The sequence below is a fragment of the Pelophylax lessonae genome, assembly GCF_965119305.1.
Source record: "Pelophylax lessonae genome assembly, chromosome: 2".
Taxonomy (NCBI): domain Eukaryota; kingdom Metazoa; phylum Chordata; class Amphibia; order Anura; family Ranidae; genus Pelophylax; species Pelophylax lessonae.
The window spans coordinates 13,208,028-13,235,584 of NC_138769.1; the positions used below are offsets into that span (position 1 = coordinate 13,208,028).

General features: G+C 42.9%; 1 protein-coding gene across 1 annotated transcript in view; it reads right to left on the reverse strand.

Annotated features, from left to right (window-relative positions):
* Positions 1 to 27,557, reverse strand: part of SPAG17 (sperm associated antigen 17) — a gene marked incomplete at its 3' end in the record, with an annotated part of 339,719 nt that overhangs the window by 133,374 nt on the left and 178,788 nt on the right. Inside the window, exons 6-11 of the mRNA XM_082247915.1 lie at positions 24,597 to 24,773; positions 21,703 to 21,884; positions 11,720 to 11,881; positions 4,743 to 4,839; positions 3,537 to 3,658; positions 2,323 to 2,460 (exon numbers count right to left, since the gene is read on the reverse strand). Coding sequence (XP_082104041.1) covers positions 2,323 to 2,460; positions 3,537 to 3,658; positions 4,743 to 4,839; positions 11,720 to 11,881; positions 21,703 to 21,884; positions 24,597 to 24,773 — 878 coding nt within the window. The remainder of the gene's footprint in view (positions 1 to 2,322; positions 2,461 to 3,536; positions 3,659 to 4,742; positions 4,840 to 11,719; positions 11,882 to 21,702; positions 21,885 to 24,596; positions 24,774 to 27,557) is intronic.

Below are 27,557 nucleotides of genomic sequence, written 5' to 3' on the forward strand. Positions count from 1 at the left end.
TTTTTTTTTTTTCTAATCTGCGGTGGTGCAAAAACCTCCAACCAAAAAAACTCAGTAAATGAACACAAAAAAGGTGCATGTGAAACACACACAAAAAAGTGCACTTAGGGGTGTGCTTTGTCCACCCCCCCGAAGGGGTAGGACCTCTACCCTGATCCCCCGGGGTGCAAGGCTCCTGACAGGGACAAAGAGTTTACATGATCTGCCTAGCTAGAAGGCCTGGCGGACCCCGTTCTTCTGGTCCAGCTGAAGCTGACCCCGAATACTTGGTTGAGGAGCTCTCCCGAAGAAAGACCCCCCCCCCAGGGACAGAGGAGGAAGGAACCAGAAGGTCACACATCCTCCCTCTAGACTTCAAGACAAGCCCGAGGACTCACACCCTCCATCCTAGTGAGAAGAAAACACATGCAAAAGTGAAAGGTGACAAAACGTGGGGGAAAAAATAAATAAGTGTCTGTGCATGGTGCACTGGCCGGACCCTGAGGCCTGGTAACAAAGAGTGCCCCAGACTTTAACCAAAAGGCCCAGCCCTAAAAGGCACAGTGCAGAAAAATTGTTGGAGCTGTGACCATGTGATGGTTCACACATTGGGGTCTCACACCCAAGTGTTACGAAGAGCACCCCTGGGGCGACCACTCCCAGGGGGCACAGACTTTTTTTTTTTTTTTTAAGCCCGTAGCGTGTGAAACACACTCAAAAGACTTCACCCGGTGCATAAAAAAGTGCACACACACAAGCGTGAGGAACACAAAAAGTGCACAGGGTGTGCGAAACAAATGGTCTTCCCTCCGAAGAGGTAGGACCCGAACCTCGATCCCCCGGGGCGCAAGACTCCTGACAGGGATTTGAGGTACTCATGGTCTGTCTGGCCGAAACCAGACTGACCCCGTTCTTCAGGAGGACTGCCGAAACAGCCCACCCCGAGTACTAAGTGGGGCTCCCCCGAAGGGAGACCCCATGGGAGAGGGCGAACTAAGCCAAAAGGCCATATCCACCCCCTCCCAAGACTCAAGGCAGGGCCCGAGGACCCACACCCTACAATTCGTGCAAAAAAGAAAACAAAGGTGACAGTGCAGGTGACGAAACTACAAAAAAAAAGAGACAAACAAAACAAAGAGTGGGGGAAGGGGAAGTGGGGAAAGTGCTATGGTGCCATGTGAGGAACCAAGGCAGGCCTTCCAGCCGGAATAAAAAATTCCTCTGGTGCAAGCCAAAAGGCCTGTCCCAAGAGGCAGGTGCGAAAAAGGTGTGCATAGTGCAGTGACCAAGGTGCCGAAAAAACTCACAGCGAGCTGCCCCTCACCAGTGAGAAATTAAGGCACCCCTGGGCTGCCACCCCAGGGGCGCATACACTATGGGCTTTTTCTATCCCGGCCCAAAGGCCAGACCCAGTGTAGCCCTATCCCATCAGGAGGCATCAAAATTTTAGACAGCTTAGGGAGAACCTGCCTTCAACTGGGGACAAGCCTTTTGCAAGGCCAGATTCAACCCAGGAGGAAAGGTTCCCCCACCACCATCCGCCATTCCTTACCAATCACATCCAGGAGCAGTACTAACCGGAAAATTGGCGAAACCGGCTTTCCCGTTCCCTTCAAACTGACAGGGGCGGACCCATTCAAATCAGGAAGGCAATGGAACCATCCGGCTTTCTCTGGTTTGGCCTACTCCGGTCCTCCAGTTACGCCCAGAGCGCCCCGGTTAACTTCGGCCACCACCGATACTAACCTTCCGGTTCCATACCAACACTGATAAGAACAGATACTACACTTGATCTTAGCCAAAAGGCCGACTTTCGGGATTGCGGCATCCAGCCATCTGATTGGCCGGAGCCGCGGTGACGTTACTCCCGCGCACGCGCGCAGGAGCCGACGGTCACGGCACGGGGCTCTGAAGGAACGGCACCAGCGGCCGTTCCTTCAGAGCGCATGCGCCAGTGACGTCACTGGCTGCATGTAAGGTAAATATCTCCTAAACGGTGCATGTTTAGGAGATATTTACAGTACCTATAGGTAAGCCTTATCATAGGATCACCTATAGGTACAAGTTACAGAGGAGGGTTTACTTCCTCTTTAATGAAAGAACTGAAATACAATGAATGAAAGGGGCAGGCCAAGGACAGTCAGGCTGGAGAGTAAAGGACTAGATAATAATGCTGGGTGTCCTCCAAGCAAGAAATGAGGCGGACTCTATCTGACTTGCACAGTTTGAGAAGCTCACAGTGTGCAGTGAAATCAGTGGAAGCAATTCCTGTCCAGTAGAGGAGCCGGTACAACCATGCAAGACTAAAGAGTAGGCTGGAGGCAGGATTTCAAGGATTTTTACCTTCTTCTCCTTTTCCGAGAGGGACAGAGAATGGAGGACAGAGACCAGGTGACCAGCGATGGTGGGGTCCAGGCCGTCCGCTCGAGGATCTGGTATCATCTCACTTGGCGGCACCAGATCTTCCTCTGTTGCAACAACCTGAGATGAGATGATGGATGATTACATGTCACATATAACACAAAACAAGAACCGCACCAACCCCTCCTACCCTCCTATACAGTCCCCACCCCCATAATACAATCATGTCTACCAACTTACCCCTCCTACTATGGCTGGTGCTGGAAAGAGGCACCAAAGAAACCACGTTGGGGCCCACAAATCGCTATTGTCCCAAATTCAACCTCTTCCCTGTCTATGGACAGCTAGATAGAAGCAGGCCATGTCCATGTCTACATGACAGTGGGAGAGGTCATGGACCTCATCTGAGCCACTTTTATATAAATGGGCCCCTAGGTTCCACAAAGTGTAGCTGCACAGTCTGCATCAATGGGTATACCCACCCCTGACTATGGCTGTGAGGACAGGTCCACTTCAATATCAGACTCAATATAGATGGCCAATGACCAATTTAATTTCGGAGGAGTCAGGATAAATATATTCCCACCGTTCCTGTGCTACGTTTCTGGGTCTCTACAGCTGCTGTGCCCATTATGAGGGGTTTCCACCATCCCTGTACTGAGTTCCCGGGTCTGTACACCTGCTGTGCCCATTATGAGGGGTTCCCACCATCCTTGTGCTGAGTTCCTGGGTCTGTACACCTGCTGTGCCCATTATGAGGGGTTCCTACCATCCCTGTGCTGAGTTCCCGGGTCTGTACACCTGCTGTGCCCATTATGAGGGGTTCCCACCATCCCTGTGCTGAGTTCCTGGGTCTATACACCTGCTGTGCCCATTATGAGGGGTTCCCACCATCCCTGTGCTGAGTTCCTGGGTCTGTACACCTGCTGTGCCCATTATGAGGGGTTCCCACCATCCCTGTGCTGAGTTCCTGGGTCTGTACACCTGCTGTGCCCATTGTGAGGGGTTCCCACCATCCCTGTGCTGAGTTCCCGGGTCTGTACTCCTGCTGTGCCCATTATGAGGGGTTCCCACCATCCCTGCTGGTTATTTTTCTATGATAGAAAGTGTAACAGGAGAAGCCATAACACACAAAAGACAACACAAACACCCCAAGGTGGATGGGGACCCCTGGTAGATGGTAGGTAGTTTCTCACCTGTTCTAGCATGCCGTACATTATAACTGGGACAGTCAGGAGTTCCTCGGGGATGTCGCTCAGAAGGTCATTATAGAATCTCATATCCACGTCTGCCATCAGTACGGGGCTCTCCACCTCTACTGCACAGACAGAAGAGATGCGATGACATCATCATACAAAACAAGTGCTTCAATAGTCAGATTTTTAGACTTTTTTTATTCAATTAAAATTGTTGCTGAGCGGTTCAGTTTTATAAAGGATCATCGACTCATAAATTAGGATCCAGAAATGTGCAGAAAGACCAAATCTGAACTCATCTAAATTCTAAATAAGACATCTAAATCCTCACATATGGGAGCTGTCCTATCTGTCAAAATGTTTGTATTTCTTTCCATCCACTCTTGAGATTTCCACAGCTCTGCAACATAGCACAGCCCTGTCTGCAGGGGAGAAGACCTTATTTTTCTCTGCTGCAGTTTAGTAACACTTGGGCCCAAATTCACACAATCTGAAGCCCTTCTCCCGCAGCGTGGGAGCAGGGCAAAACACTGTACTTAAGGCACTAGTTGCAGAGGACCTAAATACCATCCCAGCAGCCAGCAACAAGTGGAAACTGGTTACTGGGATCTGCTGGATGCTGGGAGACACCTGCTGGTGGACACCAGAACTACAACTTTCCGATCTGGGAAGCACAGTGCCACCAGCAGGTGATCCAGGTCCTGACACATACTGAAATGGGTGTGAACTGGCCAGGTAGGAAATACGTCATTTTTCCTTGTCTTACAGTGGGACTACACTGGAATAGCCGCCCAACGCAGTTCTACTGGCCCTGATTTTTCTCTGCTAACACTTACAGATCTTGTCCTTCCCCCGAGCTGTTATTGGACAGTGAAAGGAGAAGCAGCAGATTGATGAGCTCATCTCTCTGTCACACTGCTCTCTCTTCCTATCAGCGTTTACTTTTCACTTATTGGTTCCTTGTGCTGCTCCTCCCACCTCTAGTCTGAGGCCTGCTATATAGGGACTGTAAGAGGCTGACACCAAGTCGCATTCAGGCACTTTCAATCAAAATCCTGAGCATCCAACTATTTGCAGAAGTGTGCATTGTAGGTGAGTGATGTCAGAGCCGCCACACTGCAGGTGATGGATCTATAGAGCGCTCAGGGTCTCTTATATCGCAGCTTGTCCCCTCCCCCTTCCCCAGGATGGGACCACTGTACTTACGCTGAGTCGGGGTTGGTGGTGAGGATGCTGCATGAACCTCATCCGCTTGTCCTTTCCTTTTCCCTGCTGGACTGGACGGTATCGCTGCAGCCGGAGCCTAACAGGGCAAAGACAGAAAATACTGAATATTTAACCCCCCTTGGAGCCTAAAAATCTGTGTTTTTTGCTAAAAAATTACTTAGAGCCCCCAAATATTATATATACAGTATGTCACAAAGTGAGTACACCCCTCACATTTTTGTAAATATTTTATTCTATCTTTTCATGTGACAACACTGAAGAAATGACACTTTGCTACAATGTAAAGTAGTGAGTGTACAGCTTGTATAACAGTGTAAATTTGCTGTCCCCTCAAAATAACTCAACACACAGCCATTAATGTCTAAACTGCTGGCAACAAAAGTGAGTACACCCCTGAGTGACAATGTCCAAATTGGCCCCAAAGTGTCAATATTTTATGTGGCTACCATTATTTGCCAGCACTGCCTTAACCCTCTCAGGCATGGAGTTCACCAGAGCTTCACAGGTTGCCACTGCAGTCCTCTTCCACTCCTCCATGATGACATCACAGAGCTGGTGGATGTTAGAGACCTTGCGCTCCTCCATCTTCCGTTTGAGGATGCCCCACAGATGCTCAATAGGGTTTAGCAGGGTCGCTGATAGGGGGGGGGGGGCACCAGCCCTCTTGTAGGGGGCCCAAGCACATAGGGGGGCCCACACAGAGAGGGGGATAAGCGATGGACAACAAATACAGAAATCTTCCTCCAGCACCTGAATCTGATCTGTCCCTCTCCCTGCTATCAGCTTTTATCTGCTGAGAAAGAGACAGTCGTCCCTCACTAATCCCCCTCCCTGTGTGGCCCCCCCTTCCAGCACTTATCTCTGCTCAGGAGTTTATTTGTAAATTGTAACTTTGTCTCTCTGTCTCTCTGAGCTCCAACTGCCCAGCCTGTATATTTTTCTCATCTCATCTTTTTTATTTATCATAGTTATTTTTTTTTAGATTTAGCAGGAATTATGCGAGTTATGTTATATTTGTGTCTGCTAATAGTGATTTTGTTGTAATTTTAGCTAAATATATCTTTAATATTTTCTTGGGGGGGCCCTGCCAGGTAGTCTGTATGGGGCCCCGTGATTTCTAACAGCAGCCCTGGGGTTTAGGTCTGGAGACATGCTTGGGCAGTCCATCACCTTTACCCTCCGCTTCTTTAGCAATGCAGTGGTCATCTTGGAGGTGTGTTTGGGGTCGTTATCATGTTGGAATACTGCCCTGCCGCCCAGTCCCTGAAGGGAGGGGATCATGCTCTGCTTCAGTATGTCACAGTACATGTTGGCATTCATGGTTCCCTCAATGAACTGTAGCTCCCCAGTGCCGGCACCACTCATGCAGCCCCAGACCATGACACTCCCACCACCATGCTTGACTGTAGGCAAGACACAATTGTCTTTGTACTCCTCACCTGGTTGCCGCCACACACGCTTGACACCATCTGAACCAAAAAAGTTTATCTTGGTCTCATCAGACCACAGGACATGATTCCAGTAATCCATGCCCTTAGTCTGATTGTCTTCAGCAAACTGTTTGCAGGCTTTCTTGTCCATCATCTTTAGAAGAGGCTTCCTTCTGGGATGACAGCCATGCAGACCAATTTGATGCAGTGTGCGGCGTACGGTCTGAGCACCGACAAGCTGACCCCCCCACCCCTTCAACCTCTGCAGCAATGCTGGCAGCACTCATACGTCTATTTCCCAAAGACAACCTCTGGATATGACGCTGAGCACGTGCACTCAACTTCTTTGGTTGACCATGGCGAGGCCTGTTCTGATTGGAACCTGTCCTGTTAAACCGCTGTATGGTCTTGGCCACCCTGCTGCAGATCAATTTCAGGGTCTTGGCAATCTTCTTATAGCCTAGGCCTTTATGTAGAGCAACAATTTTTTTTTTAGATCCTCAGAGAGTTCTTTGCCATGAGGTGCCATGTTGAACTTCCAGTGACCAGTATGGGAGAGTGAGAGCGATAACACCAAATTTAAAGCGGAGTTCTGGCCAAATTTTTTTTTTATTAGCAAAAAATACCCCTAGAATAGTCAGGGCTAGTGCATTTAAACAACGATATCCTCTAAACTGTCCCCTGTTTAGTGTACATAATGCATGAATTACTTACCTTGTGAAGTTTTTGTCCAGCGCGGCCATCTGCGGCATTGTCCCTCTTCCTGGATTTCGAGAGCCCCAGGATGCTATATCCTGGTCACTTCCGGGGCAGGCGCGTCATCCCACAGCTGGTTGCGCATGCCCAGAAGCTCTTCTCCATCCATCGGTAGAGAATGACGCGCCTCCGCTAAAAAGTGACGAGGGACACCGGTGCAGGCGCACTGACTCCTGGGATTGATGACACTCATCTCCCAGGAGTCAATGCAAAGCAGGAAATGACGCCTGCAGCCGCATAAGGAGGAAGCGCAGTGATTTTTCATCAAAAATAAGGTAAGCGAACCAAAAAAAAATATATATATCCAATTCATTTTTATCATGTGATAAGGTTATGTATGATGGGAAGTTCAAAATGTGGCCGGAACTCCGCTTTAACACACCTGCTCCCCATTCACACCTGAGACCTTGTAACACTAATGAGTCACATGACACCGGGGAGAGAAAATGGCTAATTGGGCCCAATTTGGACATTTTCACTTAGGGGTGTACTCACTTTTGTTGCCAACCGTTTAGACAATAATGGCTGTGTGGTGAGTTATTTTGAGGGGACAGCAAATTTACACTGTTATACAAGCTGTACACTCACTACTTTACATTGTAGCAAAGTGTCATTTCTTCAGTGTTGTCACATGAAAGGATAGAAGAAAATATTTACAAAAATGTGAGGGGTGTACTTACTTTTGTGAGATACTGTATATATAGATATATATATATATACACAAACCCGATTCCAAAAAAGTTGGGACACTGTACAAATTGTGAATAAAAACAGAATGCAATGATGTGGAAGTTTCAAATTTCAATATTTTATTCAGAATACAACATAGATGACATATCAAAAGTTTAAATTGAGAAAATGTATCATTTTAAGGGAAAAATAAATTGATTTTAAATTTCATGGCATCAACACATCTCAAAAAAGTTGGGACAAGGCCATGTTTAGCACTGCGTGGCCTCCCCTCTTCATTTTATAACAGTCTGCAAACATCTGGGGACTGAGGAGAAGTTGCCCAAGTTTAGGAATAGGAATGTTGCCCCATTCTTGTCTAATCCAGGCTTCTAGTTGCTCAACTGTCTTAGGTCTTCTTTGTCACATCTTCCTCTTTATGATGCGCCAAATGTTTTCTATGGGTGAAAGGTCTGGACTGCAGGCTGGCCATTTCAGCACCCGGATCCTTCTTCTACGCAGCCATGATGTTGTAATTGATGCAGTATGTGGTCTGGCATTGTCATGCTGGAAAATGCAAGGTCTTCCCTGAAAGAGACGACGTCTGGATGGGAGCATATGTTGTTCTAGAACTTGGATATACCTTTCAGTATTGATGGTGCCTTTCCAGATGTGTAAGCTGCCCATGCCACACGCACTCATGCAACCCCATCCCATCAGAGATGAAGGATTCTGAATTGGGCGCTGATAACAACTTGGGTTGTCCTTGTCCTCTTTAGTCTGGATGACATGGCGTCCCAGTTTTCCAAAAAGAACTTCAAATTTTGATTCGTCTGACCACAGAACAGTTTTCCACTTTGCCACAGTCCATTTTAAATGAGCCTTGGCCCAGAGAAAACGCCTGCGCTTCTGGATCATGTTTAGATTTGGCTTCTTTTTTGGCCTATAGAGTTTTAGCCGGCAACGGCGAATGGCACGGTGGATTGTGTTCACCGACAATGTTTTCTGGAAGTATTCCTGAGCCCATGTTGTGATTTCCATTACAGTACATTCCTGTATGTGATGCAGTGCCGTCTAAGGGCCTGAAGATCACCGCCATCCAGTATGGTTTTCCAGCCTTGACCCTTACGGACAGAGATTGTTCCAGATTCTCTGAACCTTTGGATGATATTATGCACTGTAGATAATGATAACTTCAAACTCTTTGCAATTTTTCTCTGAGAAACTCCTTTCTGATATTGCTCCTCTATTTTTCACTGCAGCATTGGGGGAATTGGTGATCCTCTGCCCATCCTGACTTCTGTGAGACACTGCCACTCTGAGAGGCTCTTTTTATACCCAATCATGTCGCCAATTGACCTAATAAGCTGCAAATTGGTCCTCCAGCTGTTCCTTATATGTACATTTAACTTTTCCGGCCTCTTATTGCTACCTGTCCCAACTTTTTTGGAATGTGTAGCTCTCATGAAATCCAAAATGAGCCAATATTTGGCATGACATTTCAAAATGTCTCACTTTCAACATTTGATATGTTATCTATATTATATTGTGAATAAAATATAAGTTTATGAGATTTATAAATTAGTCCATTCCTTTTTTACTCACGATTTGCACAGTGTCCCAACTTTTTTGGAATTGGGTTTATTTATATATATATATATATATATATATATATATATATATATATATATATATATATTTTTTTTTTTTTTTAGCAGAGACCCCAGAGAAAAAAAATAGTGGCTGTTGAAACATTTTATGTCACACGGTATTTGCACAGCGGTCTTTCAAACGCAATTTGTGTGGAAGAAATACACTTTCATGAATTTAAAAAAACAAAAAACAGGAAAGTTAGTCCAATTTCTTTTTGTATAATGTGAAAGATAACGTCACGCTGAGTAAAAAGATACCTAACACGTCACGCTTTAAAATTGCGCACGCTTGTGGAATGGCGACAAACTACGGTACTTAAAAAATTTCCATAACGACTCTTTAAAGATTTTTAACGGTTACCAGTTTAGAGTTACAGAGGAGGTCTTGTGCTAGAATTATTGCTCTTGCTTTAACAATCGCGGCGATATGTGTGATTTGAACACAGTTTACATTTGCGGGTGCGACCTACGTATGAGTTTGTTTCTGCCCGCAAGCACAGAGGGATAGGGAGCCTTCATTTTTTTTTTTTTTTTACACTGCCCCTTTTTTGGGATCACTTTTATTGCTGTCACAGACAATGTACACATCCCTTGTGATAGTAATAGGCAGTGACAGGTACTCTTTATGGAGGATCTGGGGTCTCTAAGACCCCAAATCCCTCCTTTGCACTTAAAAGCATCCAAAACGCCAAGTTTGACTGTTTTGAATACTGTCATTTTTTAAAACTCTGGCGCCTTTAAAGCTCTAGTAAACAGGAAGTGATGTCATGACATGGCTTCTGGGTTACTAGATTTGAGACCCGATCAAAGCCAATCCCAGCTGTGGGAGAGCTCGGGCGAGCCATGGAAGGTGGCGGCAGAACGGGGGGGGGGGGGGGACGTCATCCCGCTGCTTGTAATAACAGTCAAGCGGCTTATTAGCCACATTGGTTGTTATTACAGAAAAGACGACCATCGGCTCTAAAAAACGATACCGGGGTGATGCCTGCGGCTGCATATTATCCCAGTACAACCACTTGAAGCTGAAGGTGCATATTTGCCTTACATCAGCATGAAGGGGTTAAAATATATATATATGCACTATGAACAAAGCATATCTCTCTATAGTGTGTACTTGTCTCAATCCAGAGCACCAAGTGTCATTTCTGTTGGCTGCCTCCTTCCTCGTCTATAAGCATGAATCACTTCTGACAAGTTTTCCTGACACCAAGAGAAAAATGGTGACAGAGGAGGGATCTCCAGCACACAGCCCGTGATTGACAGCCTCAGCTCTGTTCCTGTGTGCTGTGTAAAGGGGGGTTACTCAGGGGCAGACTGGCAACTTTCGGCCCAGGGGGGCAAGTACAAACCAGAGGCCCATGGTGCAGCTACTTGGCCCCCCTCCCACTCTCCCTCACCCCCCTTCCCACTCTACCAATCTTTTCCTGACCCCCATTCCAAGCTGAAGCCCTGCTCTAGATACTCTCTACTTACCGAAAAAATCAGAGTTTCCGACCTGGCCAGCAGGGGGAGGTTGGGGGGAGCTGGGACAGCTGGGTTGAGGCTGGCCGGGGGAGGAGAGTCACCAGTGGGGCATGGAACCGGCCTCTGCTCAGACACAGTTTACACCATCAATGCTGGGGGGGCTGCGCTTTGTCCTTGTTTTCAACCCACACTCAGGAATCCATTAGGTATGTCTGTGGCAGAGACGGTGCAGCCTTTTTATGGAGCATAAGAGCGGCCAAGGGGGCAATTGCCCCCCTGCCCCCTGGCCCAGTCCTCCCCTGGGGTTACTCACAGAGCTCTGCATAGTGTAATTTCAGCTCCCCATCCACTTTTATTTTCTGACAGCCCAGACAAGCATTAAAAATCCTGGACTTCGTATGGCTATAAAGAAGAGAAGACTTCAGATAAACAGATACAACTTATGCAAGAAGATTGTTACCTGCCTCTGTATTGTGTATATGGTACAAAAGCTTTTCACATATGTAATCTAAATTCATATTCCCTTCCCTTTTTAGTACTAGGAGCGTGCAGCTCTGCACACGCCTAACTGAGAGATTCAGCTGTCACTGGAAGCTTTGGGGCTTCACTAATGATTGGGAACCAATCAATGTGATTTCCTAAATATGTGATCACCCTTGTCAGCTGTAACAGGATGATCACTTGGCTTTGTTTATAAACAAAGTCACATCAGTGACAGAAGACAGCACACAGCTATAAAACATTCAAAAATTTTAATTTTTTGTCCATTTGTTAGCCTATGAATAATGAATCCAAGCAAAGATTATACCAAATAAAGACATTTATGTCCCTAACAAACAGAGTCAATTGATGTAAGTGGGAGAATAAATCGTAGGGTTATATCTGTGTCACTGAAAACTGGTAACAGAGAGATCCTAGCAGATGTGGGCGGAGCAATGACACATGGTAAATGATACTCCCACAGCGAGGATGCCATGTGACTCACCTCTGTCCCGGAGGGCGGTCTCTCCGCAACCTTCTCCTTCTCCACGGTCGGGACATGGATGATTCGCATATTATCCAGGTAGTACTGGTATTGTCTCCTCCAGTCCAGGCAATCGTACATCAGACAGGCGACGCTCTCAAACACCTCCGAGGAGTATTTCATCTAGAAGGATTGAGCCGGATAATAAAGTAGACAATAAAGGTGATAATAAAAGAGATGATAAAGGTGATAATATAGGCGATAAAAAAAAAGTTATAATAAAAGTGATAATAAAGGTAATAACAAAGGAGATAATAAAAAAGATCATAAATAATAAAGGTGATAATAAAGGAGATAATAAAGGAGATTATAGATATTAAAGTTGATAATAAAGGAGATAATAAACGTGATAATAAAGGAGATGATAAATGTAATATAAAAGGTTACGATAAAGGTGATATTTAAGGTAATAACAAAAGAAATAACAAAAGAGATCATAGATAATAAAGGTGATAATAAAGGTTATAATAAACGTGATAATAAATGTAATAATAAAGGTTACAAGAAAGGTGATATTAAAGGTAATAACAAAGGAAATAATAGAGATCATAGATAATAAAGGTGACGATAAAAGTTATAAATTATAAAAGTGATCATAAAGGTAATAAAAAAGGAGATAATAAAGGTGATAATAATGGTTATAATAATGGTAATAACAAAGGAGATAATAAAAGAAATCATAGATAATAAAGGTGATAAGAAAGGAGATAATAGACATGATAATACAAGTAATAAAGGTTATAATAAAGATGATAACGAAGGAGATAATAAAGGAAATCATAGATAATAAAGGTGATAGAGACAATAAAGGAGATAATTAGGAGAAAATAAACGTGATAATAAAGGAAAAAAATAAATGAAATAATAATGGTTATAATAAAGGTGATAATAAAGGAGAAAATAAACATGATAATAAATGTAATAAAGGTTATATTAAAGGTGATAACAAAGGAGATAATAAAAGAGATCATAGATAATAAAAGTTATAATAAAAGTGATAATAAAGGTGATAACAAAGGAGATAATAATGGTTATAATAACGGTGATAATAAAAGAAATCATAGATAATAAAGGTGATAAGAAAGGAGATAATAGGCATGATAATACAAGTAATAAAGGTTATAATAAAGATGATAACGAAGGAGATAATAAAGGAAATCATAGATAATAAAGTTGATAATAAAGGAGACAATAAAAGAGATAATTAGGAGAAAATAAACGTGATGATAAAGGAAAAAATAATTGAAATAATAATGGTTATAATAAAGGAGAAAATAAAGGTAATAATAAATGTAATAAAGGTTATATTAAAGGTGATAACAAAGGAGATAATAAAAGAGATCATAGATAAAAAAGGTTATAATAAAAAGAGAAAATAAAAGTGATAATAAAGGAGATAATAAATGTAATAATAAAAGATATAATAAAAGTGATAAAAAAGGTAATAGCAATGGAGATAATAAAGGTGATAATAATGGTTATAATATCGTTAATTACAAAGGAGATAATAAAAGAGATCATAGATAATAAAAGGTAACAAGAAAGGTGATTTTAAAGGGAATTAAAAAATGAAATAATAAAAGAGATCATAGATAATAAAGCTTATAATAAAGTTTGTAATAAAAGTGATATTAAAGGTAATAAAAAAAGAAATAATAAAAGAGATCATAGATATTAAAGCTTATAATAAAGTTTGTAATAAAAGTGATATTAAAGGTAATAAAAAAGGAGATAATAAAGGTGATAATAAAGGTTATATTAAAGGTAATGATGAGGAAAAGGGAAGCAGCCATTTTGTTTATCAAATATTTACTTATGATTATCGGGCATGGATTTATGATTAAGCAGATTTATTGGATATATATTGTGTGATAAGTCCTTTTGTATAACAGCTGTTAAGATTGCTTACTTGACCTTTTGAAGACCTGTTTAGCCAACAAGCTTTGGAAGTGACATGTCTACGTTAAATGTCCATTTCGCATTTCAAAGAATGTTATCAAAGAATGAGATGTGACTTCAAAAGAAATTAGAGGCTAGGTGCCACCCACTGTAGTGTATAAAACTGTATTGCAAACCCTAGTCAGATAGAGCAATGTTCATTAAGCCAACAGAATGTAATTTGATTTACTTGCTCTCCAAACATGTCATTTTATCTACATGTTTGTCTAAATAAATATAATTTTCAATCTGGCTTCAACAGTCAAAATGTTATTGAAACCCGTGAGTTTTGGGATTACCCTTACAAATGGTCCTTCGTAGCCGGGTAGAGAAAATCCATGGACATGGCTAAAAGAAACAGGACAACACAAGCTGGGAATTCACGTCTTCAGTAAAAGGTAAGCTAACTTTATGCTTACTGCGATTTCCCCTTGTGTCGTGCTGTTTATGTAAGTCGATGTAATGGAGAAGTACCCTTCAAAAAAACCTTGGCTGTTGAATTTTATTATTTTAAATTTCTTTTTTACTTTCCATACTATCTGTTACTTATTACTGTCCTTTGCATGAGTGTGTTCTGCTGAATGATTTGCCCTATTTCAGGAGCAATGTGTGGTTAGGTACGATTTCTGCAGTTCCTGCGATCGGGAGACCGACCAGGTCAGGAATCGGGTCTTCGGACTCAAGATCATTCATAACGTGTGATTGATAAAGTACTATATGTGGTGGGGCCCTGGTTTATTGCCGAAGGTGATGGGCTGCTTAAAAAACAGCACTGCTTGAAACATTAGTGCTAGAATGATTGAGAAAACTGTCTTCCCGTTCTCTTCTGCGTGATTCTTCATAAAATCACACAATAAGCAGGAGTACTGTCTTCTCTATTTCACAACAGTGCCTATAAACTGAAGTGGAAGACTTTTTAGGAAAGCACAACTATCAGGTTATTCTCTCTCTCTCTCGCAGATTCAAAATTTATCCTATTATACTGCACCATTTTTTGGAATATGTTTTGCTGTGTGTCCTGCATATGAGTGGTTGATTGCTGAAAAAGGAGTGCTTTTTACATTCTTGAACTATTTTAATACTGAACACCCTAATTAATTTGTGCGCATGTCAGTCTGTGTGGCTGATTTATACTTTATAGTCTGGTATAGATCCTGGGCAAGGATTGGGGCCAGATATATTGTTCCTGCTATTACCTAGGTACTTTTGTGTCTGTGTGACTTGGTGACCTGGTAATAGGTTAATTCTTCAGAAGTCTCATCACCGTGTGAGATGGGGAATCGTACCACCGTGTACACCTCAAATGAGGATCTGTGTGATCCCACTGTGAACCCTTCCTAATCGCCAAAGATATTGCCCATCAGTCTGTGTGACTGAGTTGTAACTTTGGAGCAGGAACAGTTCGTTCCCTGAAGAAATGGAACTAAGGCACACAGGGGTTTTGTACCCCTAGAACCCCAAGTTCTCCAAAGAATGTAAAAAGTACGATCCAAGTGTTTTCAAAAGAAGCAAAAGCAGGCACTAGATAAATGGATAAATGCAAGTGAACAGTGTGAAAACATGGTGAAGAGGAGATTGAGGGGAACCAATGAGAAATTTGAATGAATACAGATGTAAAGAACCGAATAATAATAATATTTCTTAAATAACTGTAGGCACACTGTACCCTGAACTACCACCTAGATCGCTTATAATGACCTAAGTATAGGCATAGATTAGACCCTACTGTACACAAAAAAAAAAAAAGAGAGGAAAGATGAGTCCTACTGAACTGGACTAGGTACAGTCCAGAAGTAGAAAAAGTGCAGCTTTATTAGAGAAATGTACTAATATTTTTGTCTACAGGTTTTAACTAGCTAATTGCAAGAGTATATTATGCTGGAGTGGCCATACATGTTACAATTTTTTGTTGTACAATTTTTCTGTTCGATTTACCACAAACAAGATAATATGAGGTCAAAGCTAAACACTTTCACTTGTATCCAATTAGGCAGGCCTTTGTAGTACATAGTTGAAGGTAAATTTCAAAAAAAAAAAAAAAAAAAAAAAAATTTGTACAGAAAATTGTATGAAAATTGTATGAAAATTGTATCGTGTATGGGCAACCTTAGTCGTGTAGAGGTGTATGAGATTAATGGATTGTTGTTATGTTGTGTTAGTTCTAATAATGTTCCTAAAGTGCTGTATCAGCAAAACATTGGTTACACTTAATGAATATTGGTTGCATAATGATTTGTTTTGTGTTTATGACTTTTAAAGTGATGTGCCTTTGCCACAAGTACAACTAAAGGTAAATCAGTGCTATGCTGGTCATGGCAACTTTTAGAAGAAAGAAAATATATTTGGTGTGTAAAGTGTGACCTTAAAAGGACTAAAAATGTTATTTTTATTTCTAAATCGTGAGCAAAGTGAACTTTTAAAATTGTTTGAATGTACAGTCATTTTACACTTGTGAAAATCGTGAATATAAACCCTTGCTGGGGTGGCTAATCATGTAATCATTGGTGACACATCCAATGCAGTTAATAAAATTAATTAAAAGAAGGAAAGTGATGTTAAAGCATTTAGTGACATGTAAAAAAAAGTATTTTCACAAAAGTCGTTTAAAGTTTGAAATTCAGGAGCTCTGTCTTAGTTTAAAGTTGCTGAAACCCCCCCCCCCCCCCTTCTACTTTGACACAGGTTTGTTGCAAGGCTTGTGAGTGTGAACAGCTGTATTGTCATGCAAATTGACTGAGCTGAGTAAACTTTTATATGAAAGTACAAAAGAATATGATAATTGTATTTACAGATGTGTATTAACTGTAAATCTTTGTTTTATGTAGAAAAAAAAAAAAAACAAACAGTTTTTGAAGAATGTTCCAAATGGGTGCAATATGGTGAAGTATAATTTCTTGTAGTCAAATGGGAAATTACTGATGTTTATTTTTGAGCTGCTCATTTTTTAACCATGGTGAACAATAATATATATATATTTTTTTTAATTTATGGTATACCATAAAATATATATAAATAAAAAATCCACGTGGTAATAATTAATTTGACGTCAACAATTTTTGGTATCAGAAAAGTGCACTGTTAAAACATCTAAGAAAAAAAAAATGTTTAAAATGCTTACTGTAGGCTAAATACATAACCTTTGTTTTATTTTTAGGAGGAAAATATAATGTTTTGTTACTAAAATTTTTTGATGCTTATTTCTCAGATAAATTCTATACCCTGGTTTTATTGATTTGGGACTTTCAGAACAGAGGCAGATCACAGCCTTCAAAGACAATTCACCAATGGAAGTATTGTTTCCAAATTGTTTAATTCTGGTTTATTAAACTGTTTTCATATGTAAATGTTTATGAGTTTCATCCCCATATAGCTAATATTGGTGTTGTACTGCTTGTAGCAGTTTCTAATTTCTTATTAATTGGGAGTCAGATATTTGATGTGTTCTAATCTGACACATATGAGCTCTGGCATTAATGAGTTTCTATGCCTTAGATAATTAAGCATCTCCGGTCTTAAAATTACCTGCCTTCCTGTGAGCCCTGAACCCCAGTGCTGCACTATACTCCTGCCATTCTTGTAAATATTGTATTCTGTGTTATCCAAGTTTTTGTCTCTGCACTTACATGTTCCTGATCTACTGTAGGGTTGTTGATCCCAGCCATAGGTGATAGGCCCCCCTTTGAGACAGCCTATTGTTCATGATAAGTGTTTCCTTTGAATTCAGGATAGTGTACACAGTTTAGTGTGGATGGTGGTTGAATAACGCATTATATGAAATGAGAATGATTTCTCTTTGTATTAAGACATTTTTGTTTTCTTTTCTTCTAGGTCTTATTACCCTTCACAATATAGATTTACTTCAGCAGAAAAAAAAACTCAACGGCTTTATGGGCATTTTTTTGTTAATGATCTTAATGTTGGACTAACAATCTGAGTGACGCCATCTTCAACAAAAAAATACCCTCCTTCATTCCTGCACGCTATGACATCACCACAAACAGCATTGATGGAGAAGAGCGCTTTCAAAAAAGCCTTTTAATATCTGAAGAACTTTGATACTTGTCATGTCAGCTGTAGGAAAATTTAAAGCTCAGTTTGCTATGATTGCAAAAAGATCTGCACACCTACCGGAAGTTTCTTGTCATGTGGACTGCGATGGTCCTGAAGAGAAGAATATTATGTATGAACATTGTATGAGTTCTTAGGTGTTGCAGTGGAGTCTTATGGAGGACTAGCTGTCAAAGGAGGAGTCAACAAAAGACTTGGCGTTCATACACTGTTAGACCAACACATAATTTTTTAGATTTTTTTGATTTTTCGGTTCGTTTTGTCACATTTTTATTTTTGAATATTTTGTATATTTTAGCCTTGACAAAGCAAAGTGAGATTTTTCTGCAGAAGTAAATGGGATACATAATTCAGGAGAAATATGAACTAGAAAAATATATATATTTAAACTAAGATTGGGCAGTTGGAGGGAGATGTCAGGGAATTCAGAAGGGATTGATAGGAATTGTAATTTTATCTGCTTTTCTTAAAAAATGCATTTTATGTTAGGTTTTGTATGTGTTATGAGACCTAGTTTGTTCCTTCTTCCTCATATCAGCACCTCCATAAAGCCATACGTGGCTTTAACAGTTACCAAAAGTGACTGTGATGTGAGATCACCACACAGGGACAGCAGAGCGGAAACCGCTACACTGTTAATGGTCACAGGCCCAACTCTTCACTACAACTAGTGTGTGGATTGCTTGAGATAGCAGTGATATGTTTCCAGAACTCCAATGTAGGAAGGGACTGTTTTGTTTGTGGCAATATATATTGCCAACAGGAGGATTATTGATGAGGAAAAGGGAAGCAGCCATTTTGTTTATCAAATATTTACTTATGATTATCGGGCATGGATTTATGATTAAGCAGATTTATTGGATATATATTGTGTGATAAGTCCTTTTGTATAACAGCTGTTAAGATTGCTTACTTGACCTTTTGAAGACCTGTTTAGCCAACAAGCTTTGGAAGTGACATGTCTACGTTAAATGTCCATTTCGCATTTCAAAGAATGTTATCAAAGAATGAGATGTGACTTCAAAAGAAATTAGAGGCTAGGTGCCACCCACTGTAGTGTATAAAACTGTATTGCAAACCCTAGTCAGATAGAGCAATGTTCATTAAGCCAACAGAATGTAATTTGATTTACTTGCTCTCCAAACATGTCATTTTATCTACATGTTTGTCTAAATAAATATAATTTTCAATCTGGCTTCAACAGTCAAAATGTTATTGAAACCCGTGAGTTTTGGGATTACCCTTACAGTAATAACAAAGGAGATAATAAAACAAATCATAGATAATAAAGGTGATAAGAAAGGAGACAATAAAAGAGATAATTAGGAGAAAATAAACGTGATAATAAAGGAAAAAATAAATGAAATAATAATGGTGATAATAAAAGTGATAATAAAGGAGAAAATAAACGTGATAATAAATGTAATAAAGGTTATATTAAAGGTGATAACAAAGGAGATAATAAAAAAGATCATAGATAATAAAGGTTATAATAAAGGAGAAAATAAATGTAATAATAAAGGTTACAATAAATATGATATTAAAGGACATAATAAAAGATATAATAAAAGTGATAATAAAGGTAATAACAAGGGACATAATAAAGGTGATAATAATGGTTATAATAACGGTAATTATAAAGGAGATAATAAAAGAGATCATAGATAATAAAAGGTACCAATGAGGTGATTTTAAATAATTTTTTTAATAAAGTTTATAATAAAAGTGATAATAACGGTAATAACAAAGGAGATAATAAAAGAGATCATAGATAATAAAGTAGATAACAAATGTAATAAAGGTTATAATGAAGATGATAACAAAGGAGATAATAAAGGAAATCATAGATAATAAAGGTTTTAAAAAAGGGGAAAATAAACATGATAATAAAGGAGATTATAAATGTAATAATAAAGGATATAATAAATGTGATAATAATGGTGATAATGAGGGCTTAGCACACAATATATGGATCTGCCTGCACAGGTTTCCTGTATTTTGTACTTCATTGATTATATACTACACAGTAATAGATAACAGAACTAATATCAGCCTCTACAAGCAGATATGTCACCAGTGGTGGAAGGTCCAATATCTGGGTATTAATGGCAGCAAGTAAAAGGGAAGGGAGGGGGAGAAAAGGGAGGGAGGAAGGAAAAAAAATAAATGGAAATAAAGGGAGGGCAGAAGGTAGAGAGGGAAGTAAGAGGAGTTGGAAGGATGGAGGTAGAGAGGGAAGGGGAAGGGTGGGAAGAAAGCAGGGAGGTAGGGAGAGAATATGAAGGAAGGGAAGGGAGGGAAAAGAGTGAAGAAGGAGGAGGGGAAGATAAACGAAGAAAGGGAAGGGAGAGAAGAAGTAGGAAGAGAAGGAAGAGGGAGGGAGAAAGGGAAGCCAAGTAGGAAAGGGATTGGAGAAAGAAGGGGAGAAGGAAGAAGGGCAAAAAGAGAGAAAAGTGGGAGAGATGAAAAGAGAGAAGAGGAAGGAATTAGTGAATAGGGAGAGAGTGAGAGAGAGGGAAGAGGCAGGGGAGAGGAAGAGGGAGAGAGAAGAGGGAGAGAGAGAAGGGGGAAGAGAGAGAGAGAAGAGGGAGAGAGAGTAGAGGGAGAGAGGAAAGAGGGAGAGAGAGAGAAGAGGAAAGAGGGAGAGAGAGGAGAGGGAAGAGGGAGGGGGAGAGAGAGAGGGGGAAGAGGGAGCGAGAGAGGGAAGAGGGAGAAAGGGAGGGGAGCGGGAGGGAAGAGGAGGAGGGAGTGAGAGAGAGAGAGGGGAGCGGGAGGGAAAAGGAAGAGGGAGAGGGGGAGAGGGAGAGAGGGAGGGGGAGAGGAAGGGAGAGAGAGAGGGAGGGGAGAGGCAGGGAGAGAGGGAGGGAGAGAGGGACAGAGGGAGGGAGGGAGGGGAGAGGCAGGGAGAGAGGGAGGGGAGAGGAAGAGGGAGAGAGGGAGGGGGAGAGGGAGAGAGGAAGGGGGGAGGGAGGGAGAGAGGGAGGGGGGGAGGGAGGGAGAGAGAGAGAAAGAGAGGGAGGGGGAGAGGGAGAGAGGGAGGGAGGGGGAGAGAGGGAGGGGGAGAGGCAGGGAGAGGAAGAGGGAGGGGAGAGGAAGAGGGAGGGAGAGAGGGAGGGGAGAGGGAGGGGGAGACGGAGAGGCAGGGAGAGAGGGAGGGGAGAGGAAGAGGGAGGGGAGAGGAAGAGGGAGGGGAGAGGAAGAGGGAGGGGAGAGGAAAAGGGAGGGAGAGAGAGAGGGAGGGAGAGAGAGAGGGAGGGAGGGGGAGAGGCAGGGAGAGAGGGAGGGGAGAGGAAGAGGAAGAGAGAGAGGAAGAGGGAGAGAGGGAGGGAGAGAGGGAGGGGGAGAGGCAGGGAGAGAGGGAGGGGAGAGGAAGAGGGAGGGAGAGAGGGAGGGGGAGAGGGAGGGAGAGAGGGAGGGAGAGAGGGAGGGGGAGAGGGAGGGGGAGAGAGAGAGAGAGAGGGAGGGAGAGAGGAAGAGGGAGAGAGAGAGGAAGAGGGAGAGAGAGAGAGGAAGAGGGAGAGAGGGAGGGAGGGAGAGAGGGAGGAAGGGAGGGAGAGAGGGAGGGAGAGAGGGAGGGGGAGAGGGAGGGAGGAGGAGAGGGAGAGAGGGAGGGAGGGAGGGGGAGAGGGAGGGGGAGAGAGGGAGGGAGAGAGAGAGGGAAGAGGGAGGGAGGGAGGGAGGGAGGGAGAGAGAGGGAAGAGGGAGGGAGGGAGAGAGGGAGAGAGAGGGAAGAGGGAGACATGGAAGGGGTAGAAAAAGGGTGATATGGAAAGGGAGGAAGGGAGAAAGAAAAGGGATGAAGTGAGAAAGTGAGGAAGAAAAAAAGAAGGTAAAGAAAGCAAGGAAGAAAGAATGAAGAGAAAGGGAAGGAAGGTGGAAGGGAAGAGGGGGGAAGACATGGCAGTGTCAGTATGGTGTCAGCACAGACCCCCCCTCACCTGCTGCTCGGTATCGGTCCAGTCTGTGGGTTGGATGTTCTCTTTCACCAGGTGTTGCAGTCGTGCGATCTGAGATAACGGTGAAGCGCTCTTCCCACTTTCCAGGATTACTTCCAGGTACTTCCAGAACACTTCCAGGGACTTGGTGACAGATGTTCTCCTCTGTGTCTCGGCTTCTACAGCTGGAGTAAGAAAAGAAGAAGAATAAGAAGGGGATCGACTGACAAATAATGTGGATTCCAAAAGTACATTTAAGAGTTCAACAATAAAAAAATATTGTATATTGTGCATACAGATAATACATATTATTGGAGCAAGCAGTATATATAAATTATCTTTTTTTGTTTTCTATTTTTTCACGACATTTACATTCACAGTGATGTGTCCAGTAATGGTGTCAGTGATGTGCAGTGGTGTATTTAGGTTTTGTGCTGCCCTAGGCCTGACTAAACTTGGGCAACCCTAATGTAAATATGACCCACCCCTTCCTGTATAGGCCACACCCCTTCCCGTTTATAACCCGCCCTGTCATCTGTAAACCACAGACCACAGCCACAGTCTATCAGTGCCCACCAGCCCAGCCTTTATCAGTGCCCATTAGTGCAGCATATCAGTGCTGTCTTATCAGTGCAGTCTCATTAGTGCCCATCAGTGCAGCATATCAGTACCCACCATTGCAGCCTCATCAGTGGCCATCAGAGCAGCCTATTAGCGCCCATCAGTGCAGCATATCAGTACCCACCATTGCCGCCTCATCAGTGGCGCCCATCAGTGCAGCATATCAGTACCCACCATTGCCGCCTCATCAGTGGCGCCCATCAGTGCAGCATATCAGTACCCACCATTGCCGCCTCATCAGTGGCGCCCATCAGTGCAGCATATCAGTACCCACCATTGCCGCCTCATCAGTGGCGCCCATCAGTGCAGCCTTATGTCACTGGGTTAGTAAGATTACTCCAATCTTATAAGATATTTGACTTGTGTTTGCTGCCACTGATTATTTCACTTATATGTACAATGAATAGGAAGTCCGGAGTCATTATATAAATAAGTGAAATAATCAGTGGCAGCAAACACAAGTCCAAATATCTTATAAGATTGGAGTAATCTTACTAACCCAGTGAAATATTGTGATAGTACATATGATGTGAGCAGGTCCAAAATATTATTGAAATCATATACAATTAAAAGTGTTAATTGTATATGATGCAAATCAGTATGGTCGCTCAAGGACAAGGATGTTTAACCACTTAAGCCCCGGAGGATTTGGCTGCTAAACGACCAGGGGGTATTTTGCGATTCGGCACTGCGTGACTTTAACGGACAATTGCGCGGTCGTGCGACGCTGTACCTAAACAAATTTGGCGTCCTTTTTTTCCCACAAACAGAGCTTTCTTTTGGTGGTATTTGATCACCTGTGCGATTTTTATTTTTTGTGCTATAAACAAAAAAAGAGCGTAAATTTTGCAAAAATAACAATATTTTTCACATTTTTTTATATGAAATTCCCCCCCAAAAAAATGTAAAAATCAAAATTTTTTAACATTTTCGGCCAATTTGTTTTATGCTACATATGTTTGGTAAAAAAAATTGCAAAAAGCGTATTTTGATTGGTTTGCGCAAAAGTTATCGCGTTTACTAACAAAGGGAAAGATTTTTGTCATTTTTGTTGTTTTTTTTTTAACGCGTAATGGCGGCGATCTGCGATTTTTTTGCGGTACTGCGACATTGGGGCGGACAGATCGGACCCTTGACTGACATTTTTGACACTTTTGGGGTTACCAGTGACATTTCTACAGTAATCAGTGCTATACATATGCACTGTTACTGTAAAAATACACTGGTAGCGAAGGGGTTAACTTTATTTGAGAGGGAGGGGCTGTGTGTGTCCCTAGGGGCGTGATTCTAACTGTGATTGGCTGTGACTTGAGGTGTAAGGACACTGATCAACGGTTCTACATAGTAGAACCGTGTGATCAGTGTTTTTACACCGAGGAGAATGACAGTTGGCTTGTTTACACAAGCCGCCTGACTTTCTCCCTCTCCCACGACGATCGCCGAGTGGCGCGCGCTCGCTCCCCAGACCCTCCCAGGCTAGTGACGTTAATTAACGTCACTTTGCCTGTGAGGGGCTGACTGCCGCAGTAAATATACTGTGAGCAGTCGGCAAGCTGTTAAAGAAATGAAATGAAATTATATTATTGATATGATGCCTGCCATACCTGGGGGCGGGGGAGGGTAGACGGAGCATTAGGTTGCAGTGCCACACTTATTAGCATTGGCAGCCGTCGGGCCAGTTGTATTAAGTGTGGGTGGTGACCTGCGGTCTTTGATCACCCCTGATGTTAACCCCTTCCCAGCCAGTGTCATTAGTACAGTGACAGTGCATATTTTTAGCACTGATCACTGGCCCCCGAAATGTCATATATGTCAGTTAGTATCTAATTTGTCCACCGCAATGTCACAGCCGCACTATAAGTCAGAGGTCATCCAATACCACCAAAAGAAAGCTCTATTTGTGGGAAAAAAGACATCAATTTTATTAAACAGCGTCGCACGACCGCGCAATTGTCAGTTATAGTAACAGTGCTGTGTCGCAAAAAATGGCCTGGTCATGAATGGGGGGGGGGGTAAATCTTCCAGAGCTGAAGTAGTTTAATATGTTCTTCTGCACTGAAATCCCGAAGAATGCTGTCAGTCCTGCCCAGATTTTCTCCGTGGACTACAGGGCACCTCCCACACAGTGCAGGGAGATGAGAAGAGTGGGAGGTGTTCTGTAGTCAAGCAGGAGACAAATCAGCCAGCACTGATGACATGGTTTTACTGACATACATAATGCCACAAATTGCAGAGCTGACCCCTCCCCCCACAGAGACGTAATAATTATGATCTACCTTCTGGCTCCGCCTCCCCCTGCGTCAGATCCGCTGGCAGGCTGTTGTAGTTCTGGGAGGACATCCTGATGACGCTGGACACGTGGACACCCAGATCGGCCAGCAGGACGAGGATCTGCGGCTGGTAGACTCCGAGTACAATGATATAGTGCTGGGCTCCGTCATCTGGCTCGTCATCTGCGGAAATGACAACATGGCGGTTCTGTGAGTGACATACATTAACCCCTGCGTCTACCATGGGCCAAAACTCCGCACAGAATCCAGGCTGGGTTTTAGTGTAATTGACCCACCGGGGAAATTTCACAGCACTGGACCCCCACACTGCAGAAACAAAGTACAGCGAGGGGAAAAAAGTATTTGACCTCCTGCTGATTTTATATGTTTGCCCACTGACAAAGAAATGGTCAGTCTATAATTTTATTGGTCGGTTTATTTTACCAGTGAGAGACAGAATAACAACAAAAACATACAGAAAAACGCATTTCAAAAAAGTAAATTGATTTGCATTTAATGAGTGAAATAAGTATTTGATCCCCTCTCAATCAGAAAGATTTCTGGATCCCAGGTGTCTTCTATACAGGTAACGAGCTGAGATTAGGAGGACTCTCTTAAAGGAAGTGCTCCTAATCTGAGCTTGTTACCTGTATAAAAGACACCTGTCCACAGAAGAAATCAATCAATCAATCAATCAGATTCCAAACTCTCCACCACGGCCCAGACCAAAGAGCTGTCCAAGGATATCAGGGACAAGATTGTAGACCTACACAAGGCTGGAATGGGCTACAAGACCATCGCCAAGCAGCTTCAAAAAAGTTATAAATTGATTTGCATTTTAATGAGTGAAATAAGTATTTGACCCCTTCGCAAAACATGACTTAGTAGTTGGTGGCAAAACCCTTGTTGACAATCACAGAGGTCAGACGTCTCTTGTAGTTGGTCCCCAGGTTTGCACACATCTCAGGAGGGATTTTGTCCCATTCCTCTTTGCAGATCCTCTCCAAGTCATTAAGGTTTTCGAGCAAAAAGAGCAAAAAAAACAAAAAAGGGCGCACCGACCTAGCGCATTATCCTCAATGTAGGCTTTATTTAAATGACATTAAAAATGGCTACTCACAGACGTAGATAAAAGTAAAGCATATCAAGCTGGATGGCTCGAAAGTCCGTGTTTAGTCCATATAATCGTCTATGATGAGATGACTGACGCATTTTGAGGTCTAGCCTCTTCCTCTACGTCTGTGAGTAGCCATTTTTAATGTCATTTAAATAAAGCCTACATTGAGGATAATGCGCTAGGTCGGTGCGCCCTTTTTTGTTCTTTTTGCTTTTAGTATCGGTGGACTACCCCAGTCCGTTAAGGGCAGCAAGACCTTAGCCATCTGAGAAGCCAGTTGTCAGTCCGGTGAAGTGTGTGGTCGAGGGGTCTGGATACCAAGCGCAGGAGAAGGGTGGCTACACCTTATTGTTTTTTGGAGCATTAAGGTTTCGAGACTGATGTTTGGTAACTCGAATCTTCAGCTCCCTCCACATATTTTCTATGGGATTAAGGTCTGGTGACTGGCTAGGCCACTCCAGGACCTTAATGTGCTTCTTCTTGAGGCCACTGCTTTGTTGCCTTGGCCGTGTGTTTTGGGTCATTGTCATGCTGGAATACCCATCCTTGACCCTTCTTCAATGCCCTGGCTGAAGGAAGGAGGTTCTCACTCAAGATTTGATGGTATATGACCTTGTCCATCGTATCTTTGATGCGGTGAAGTTGTCCAGTCCTCTTAGCCGAAAAACACCCCAAAAAGCATAATTTTTCCATCTTCATTTTTGACGGTGGGGATGGTGTTCTTGGGGTCAGAGGCAGCATTTTTCCTCATCCTGATTTTGCTCTGATCTGACCACAACACTTTCACCCAGTTCTCCTCTGAATCATTCAGATGTTCATTAGCAAGCTTCAGACGGGCTGTACATGTGCTTTCCTGAGCAGGGGGACCTTGCGAGCTCTGCAGGATTTCAGTCCTTCACAGCGTAGTGTGTTACTGATTGTTTTCTTGGTGACTATGGTCCCAGCTGCCTTTAGATCATTAACAAGATTCTCCTGTGTAGCTCTGGGCTGATTCCTCACCGTTCTCCTGATCATTGAAACTCCATGAGGTGAGATCTTGCATGGAGCAGACCGAGGGAGATTGACAGTTATTTTGGGTTTCTTCCATTTGCTAATAAATCACACCAACTGTTATCACCTTCTCACCAAGCTGCTTGGCGATGGCCTTGTAGCCCATTCCAGCCTTGTGTAGGTATACAATCTTGTCCCTGACATCCTTGGCCATGGTGGAGAGATTGGAATCTGATTGATTGATCGCTTCTCGGCCTTTTGGCTAAGATCAAGTGTAGTATCTGTTCTTATCAGTTGGTATGGAACCTGATGGTTAGTATCGGTGGGGGCCGAAATGAACCAGGGCGCTCCGGAACAACCGGGGGACTGGGAAGTAAGCCACATCAGAGAAAGCCGGATGGGTCCATTGCCTTCTGATTTGAATGGGTCCGATCCTATCAGTTTGAAGGGAGCAAGAAAGCTGGGAAAGGACGGTTAGTATTGCTCCTGGATGTAATTGGTGAGGAATGTGGATGGCGGTGGGCGGGCCTTTCCTCCTGGGTTGAATCTGGCCTTGCAAAAGGCTTGTCCCCAGTTGTAGGCAGGCTCTCCCTAAGCTGTACATGTTCCAAACCTCCTGGTAGGCAAGGGCTACACTGGGTCTGGCCAGGGGCCGAGACCGGAAAAGCCCGTGGTGTACGTGCCCCTGGGGTGGCAGCCCAGGGGTGCCTTAATTCTCACTGGTGAGGGGCAGCTCGCCTTGAGTTTTTCGGCACCTTGGTCACCGCACCACACACTTTTTCTGCACCTGCCTCTTGGGACAGGCCTTTTGGCTTAGACCAGGGGAATTTTTTATTCCGGCCGAAAGGCCTGCCTTTGTA